The sequence below is a fragment of the Eleutherodactylus coqui genome, unplaced genomic scaffold (assembly GCF_035609145.1).
Source record: "Eleutherodactylus coqui strain aEleCoq1 unplaced genomic scaffold, aEleCoq1.hap1 HAP1_SCAFFOLD_442, whole genome shotgun sequence".
Taxonomy (NCBI): Eukaryota; Metazoa; Chordata; class Amphibia; order Anura; family Eleutherodactylidae; genus Eleutherodactylus; species Eleutherodactylus coqui.
The window spans coordinates 18335-24444 of NW_027101895.1; the positions used below are offsets into that span (position 1 = coordinate 18335).

The 6110-nt window shown below is 44.6% G+C and overlaps 1 protein-coding gene across 1 annotated transcript; it reads left to right on the forward strand.

The window, feature by feature from the left end:
- Positions 1-344: 344 nt before the first annotated feature.
- Positions 345-2693, forward strand: LOC136593147 (protein kinase C delta type-like). The gene is made up of 4 exons (XM_066588647.1): positions 345-505; positions 1275-1568; positions 1761-1904; positions 2508-2693. Exons 1-4 carry the CDS (start codon positions 416-418, stop codon positions 2691-2693), a joined length of 714 nt encoding a protein of 237 aa, XP_066444744.1. The 5' UTR covers positions 345-415.
- The last annotated feature ends 3417 nt before the right edge of the window (positions 2694-6110 follow it).

The following is a 6110-nucleotide window of genomic DNA, read 5'->3' on the forward strand; positions in this document are numbered from 1 at the left end:
AACCTCAACAACCTTGTTATGTGCAAATACGTTGCATTGGAGAGAGCTTTTGCGTATACGCTCATGTGAAGCGGCCCTTAAGGTAGTATTTACTGCTTCTGTATGTATATTCGAAAATATCTACACCACATATACATTACACATGTACATTATTCCCATCAGTGTGAATAATGTGCAGCAGATATTACAAACATCACCACTTCTACTATTCTGCTCCCTGTTAGGAGGACCCAGCGGTGTTTGGCCAACTGGCTCAGGAAGCACCACCTCTACGACCATCCGAGAGAGACTGCGGTTCCAACATGTACTCGGCCGGGGAGCCTACGGGAAAGTCGTGCTGGCAGAGGACACCGCTACCTGCCAGCAATTCGCAGTGAAGGTCATCAGGAAGAAAGCCCTGCTAGCGGAAGTGGAGATGGCGGATGTGATGGTGGAGCACCGTGTTCTGCAGCTTACGATTGGGAGTCCCTTCCTCGTCCATGCAGAATTCGCATTTCAGACCAAGGTATAGTTGTTATCGCACATCTGCAAACTCCACCGCTATGTGCCCCGTAGATGTGGACTTTGTAATATAACGTCATACTAACCAACCTCCTTATATGTGTTAAGGACCGCTAGGTCACATTAACCTTTCAAGTCTTGGGTTCCAAATCAATTCGTATCCGCTGCAGCACGGAGGCCAAGAACCACACCAGAGTCGGTTTCTAGTTCTCCTCAGATACGGAGAGAGCCACGGCAAGTATATAGCTCACTCTGCTTAAGGCGTACATACTCTGAGCGTTTATTGACTGAGTATAGTTCTAAATACAGGAAAGGAATACGTCATCATTAGTCATGGGGTTAATTTCATTGGGTTAGAAAAAACATCAAGAATTGTGCTTTGTTCAACAATCAGCGCAGTGAGAATAAATATGTGAAATGTCCTTCAAATGATTACTCCTCCCGGACGTTATCCCGTCCTCCCTTGGAGTTTGGATGATCGCAGCGTCTTATCAGCACGATTTGCTCTTTTCCCATAGCTCAGGAGTGGGGGAGTCTCTTCTGATAGCGACTGTACCAGGCAAATGTTCTCGGATGAATAGAAAAAAAACAAATCATTAGACATTGCACCGAATGCCATGCTCTGCAAGTTATTTCTGCTTTAATTATTGTTTCACTACACACAAGCTTATTTACATCTTATAATGCTCCATTTTGTATCTAGTGGCCATTTTGAGACAGATTCTTCCATTGTATGGACCTGTACCTTCTCATATGTCTCTTCTACATTACAGACGCACGTTCTACTCGGACTGGAGTATCTGAGCTGCGGGGACCTGGACCAACTCCTGCAGTCGAAGGGACGGCTCGATGTCAACAGCACCAGATTCTACGCTGCAGAGATGGTGTGCGGCATCCAGCACCTCCACGCCAAGGGGATCATCCACAGAGATCTGAAGCCCGAGAACATCCTGGTGGCTGAGACGGGCCATGTGAAGATCACAGATTTCGGTCTTGCCTTGGAGAACATGCACGGAGACCGAACGGCCACCGATCATGCTGGGACCGAAGGCTATATTGCTCCTGAGGTGAGAGGAATAGACTCTTTATACTATTTTTTGCCATAAGTGTATTAATGTTCTTGGGTCATGGATCCTGGAGACAGCAGTCCAGGGATGGTATAGAGGACTGCGGTCTCAGCGCTCGCCTAGTGCAGTGCCCAGATCCCATGTAATGATGTAAAACTTATTTCCCAACTTACTGTTTACTGTTTATGGCAGATGGACGCCGGAGAGGAATACAACGCCGCCGTCGATTGGTTTTCATTTGGAGTCATCATGAATAAAATGATTACTGGCGAGCGTGAGTATAAACCAAAACTCTTTAAGGAGTCCACCTCCGGAGCGAAGAACATCATCTTACAGGTAAGAGTGTTACTTTTATTTCTTTGAGTTCTAATGTTGTAATAATTTGTGATGCTTTTATTGCCTTTTCTAGTCAGATTCTTGTAATTATAGTCAGTAATAACAGTGACATTTCTCATTTCAGCTCCTCAAAAAGAACCCGGCCAAGCGTCTCGGAGTCAACAGAAACATCCGAAAGCACCTGTTCTTCCAGCTGATCGACTGGGACTCTGGAATCCCTTAGAGTGCCCCCACCGCACATCCCTGAGGTAAGTAAATGAGCAGAATTGTACTAGATCCTGGATGGTGAGGGACTCCCTCCCTGATCTACTACTGATTGCCTATCTAGAGGATGGACCATCAATAGTTCACAACTGGAAAACCCCAAACTTCTAATATTGATGACTTATTCTTAGGATAGGTCATCATTAGAACAGTGAAAAGTGAGCGCTGCAGCATTTTCCTTGTATATCAGGCACAGCGTCATATATCGTTTAGTGGTTATGCCTGGTATTGCAGCTCAATCCCACTGATTCGAATGCAGTCAGCAAACACGTCCGTAGTTTGTCTTACATGGGAAAACCCTTCTCACCATAATCAGAATAGTATTTTCTTTTCTTGCAGTCATCTAAACCTCAACATCTTCAGCCATTCCACCTGGACGCCGTGGAAGCAGCAGAGGCCAAGGACTTCTGCCCATCAGCTAAAGACCAGGCCATGTTCAGAGGGTTTTCATTCTCCAACTTGAAGACCCTCTTGGACTCCGGCTTTACAACCACCAGAGCGAGCGGTCCTCCTGAGCCCCCATGAGTACATCAGGAGAAAAGACACCGTGGGACCCCTTAGGAGTGTGCCAGCAGTACCACCCAGCTGGCGGTAAGTACCGGCGCCACAACATCTGCGCCATGTAGAATCATAGACATGTGCACTATACTAAAGACCTTAAAAATACTGTTTTTTTCTTACCAGTAGATGGATTTCCCCGAACCAATGACAGCAGCAGCTGATGGTGCTGCCACGGGTGAAGGGGAAACACATTGGTGCGCGATGGCCGGCTATTAAGGGGTGGAAGGAGGCCGGATTTTTTTTTTTTTTAAACATCCTGGCAACATACACTGTACATGTTTGACAGCTGTGTGCAGGGTTTGTATGGAGTGGGCTCGGGAGCGGAGCCTGCTCCATATATTGAGGCTGTCAGCTGTCTATAACATCTCACACCCAGCCACAACAACCCTGATTGGAGATAACTCTAATCGCTGTTGTTAACTATTTAATTCTGACAGCGTCATTTAAATGGTCCAATCGAAATTTACATTGCCTGAATGCCCCTCCCCTCCCAGTAATAAGATTGCAGCATTCCATTTGGATGTCTTATTGTTTAAGTGATCAAACGCTCACAAGTTTAAGTCTCCTTAGGAGCCTAAAAAAAGATTCAAAATCAGTTGAAAAAGTTTTTTTTAAATACTAAATATTAAAAGTTTTTAAAAAACCCTTTATAATATTAATTTAAAAAAACTATTTTTAGTATTGCCACGCCTATAAAAGTCTGATCTATTAAAATAGTGTAATTTTTTTGCCTGCATGGTGAACAACACTAGAATTCCACTTTTTTGTTCACCCCATCTCCAAGAAAAAAGTGTAATAAAAAGCGATCAAAAAGTTATATGTACCCCAAACAGTAGAAATAGAAACCGTCAGTTATCCACAATAAACGAGCCTTCACCCAGCTGCATCAACGGGAAAATAAAAAACTCATGGCGGCAGAAAATAATTAGTTTAAGAAGATATTTCATTTTTTCAAAAGTCGCCCAACAAAAGCTACTTAGATTTGGTATCACAATCATACCGACCCACAAAATAAAGTTATCATCTCATTTTTATGCAACCTGTGTAAAAAACACACTTGAAAAATAATATTATTGCTTTTTTTCCATTTAACGCCACTTAGAAATCGTCAGTAAGTTTTTCAGTACATCATATGGTCCACTAATTAAAAAAATAAAAATTGCCCTGCACAAAACAAGCCCTCAGACAGCTACAATGATGGGAAAAGGTCTTGCAATTCCGACCCCAAGTATCAGTCACACTACAATTTACCAAATATATCAGAATATTGCAATGGATTCCTCATAAATTCTAGCGCCCCCTGCAGGCATCCACTTGTCGCTTCTCCTAGGTTTTCCCTTGCCACAGGGAGAACTTACAGGGATTAGCCCAACAGGCCTAAAGAGAGGTTAGTGTAGTGTAGGGTCCCATCTACAAGAGGTCGCCTTGACGTGGCAGATGGGCTCACATGTTTTGATCAAAATGTGTGCTAAGAACCTCACAAGATTATGTGTCAGTAAATACAACAATAATGTCATGTAACGTCAGATATTGAGTGCTTGCAGTAGTGCTGCAGCTGCTTGCATTTGCTTGTATTGTTTCAGCCATTGTGTACATGAACTTGCGCATTCAATTTGTTTGTAGGAAGTGTGGACTACATTTGTTAATGGTTCAGTCTACAAAGATAATACTACAAGTCCCAGCAATCAGCCAAACTGTACTGACAGGACTGGAAAACGTGAATGTCATAGAAGGGGACCGTTCAATTAAAGAAGCTATGCTTAAAAGGGTTGTCTGAGTTAAGGAAACCCCTGTCACCGGGTCCCCCGTTTATCATCCGGCTCTGATCTCCCTGTGACATCACTCTGCATGCTGAGCCCATCTACAAACAAGCTGCAGCAGCCAATGACAGTGCTTGGTGATCATGGCTGAGCGCTGTAATTGGCTGCTACAGCAGGTTTACGGGATATCACAGCTGCCTGTAAACAGACAGCGGAGACCAGAGCTGACCACAAGGGACGAGCAGTGAAGGTGACTACTGATTTGTGGGGACCCAACACCTTGTAATCAGTGGGACCCCACTAATCAGGGGAGAAGTTTCAAACTTAGCACAGACCCTCTAATCACTAAACAGTGAACAATTCTCTGTAAGATCTCTGCTTGCTGTCTGTGAATGGGAATCTCTCTTGTGCCCTGATAGTTTGTTCTAATGTATCAGTTTGGAGTTGAAGCTGTGGAGATCAGAGACTGTCTAGTAAACCCTCAGCTCTGAGAAGTATTTGTACCCCCTGAGGAGACCGCAAGGTAAAACATGTCAGGGTGGCTAAGGGTTAGATTTTAATAGGGTTTTCGTAGTGCTGAGTTTCTAATCTCTACATAGGTTTTTGGAAGTTGACCATCCAGGCCTATATTTTAGGCCGAAAATCACGTAAACAAGATGTAGTCCTGACCAAAGCACGTCTGCAACTCCCGTTTTAACGCCCGTTTTGACGGCCTAGGTTGCGGTGCATATACGCCGCAGCCCCGGGATACCATCAGCTGGGAGTTTAGCTCTGCTAAACTCCAACACCCTTCCCGCCCCATTTCTGCCCCCTGCTGGCTTACAACAAGGGGAGGGGGTGGGAACTTAGCAGAGCTAGTCCCTCCCCCTCTGCTCCAGCCTATGGGAGCAGTCAGCAAAGGGATACTGCTAGACTCCCTCCCACCTCCCTTCTCCAGCAACTGTTATAGGCTCCCATAGGAGGCTATGGCAGTGGCTGCCGTTACAGAACTAACTTTTCTGGCTGGCGTAAAAACGTCTGGCAGGAATGCATACCATATGAGCTATATTTGCCGGCCAGATGTCTATATACATCGGGTATACGCCCATCTGAACTCCTACATTGGAAACCAATGCAACAGATGGGTAGCGTATATCGGGCCGCTGTGATATACGCTCGTGTGCAGGAGCCCTTAGTGTGTATATGCACAATTACACACATGATACTAATTGGTGACTGCTGGTCACATCTCATTGCTACCACCATTTGCCCCTTTATTTTAAATATCTTTCAATGTTGTCTTTGTTTTTTGAATAATAAAGTATTTAGATTATATTTCAGGGGATATGACCGATAAGTGTTCTCTGGGAAATGACCCTCTGATTGTCAGCGTGGTCGTTTTCAAAATTTTTGTTGAACTCCTCCCCCGCGGCCGTTACTCCTCATGACTCCCATCCTCCACCTGTCATTAGTACTTCATCCTCTGCTGTCATCACTACTACTCCCATTCTCCACCGGTTATTAGTACTTTATCCTCTACTGTCATCACTACTACTCCCATCCTCCACCTGTCATTAGTAATTCATCCTCTGCTGTCATTACTACTACTCCCATCCTCCACCTGTCATTAGTTTCATCCTCT

Excerpts from the sequence above, each read along its gene's own strand:
- LOC136593147 (XM_066588647.1), top strand. The coding sequence starts at position 416 with ATGGCGGATGTGATGGTGGAGCACCGTGTTCTGCAGCTTACGATTGGG. Across the intron at positions 506-1,274 it reads AATTCGCATTTCAGACCAAG|ACGCACGTTCTACTCGGACT; the intron begins GTATAGTTGTTA and ends TCTACATTACAG. Across the intron at positions 1,905-2,507 it reads CGAAGAACATCATCTTACAG|TCATCTAAACCTCAACATCT; the intron begins GTAAGAGTGTTA and ends CTTTTCTTGCAG.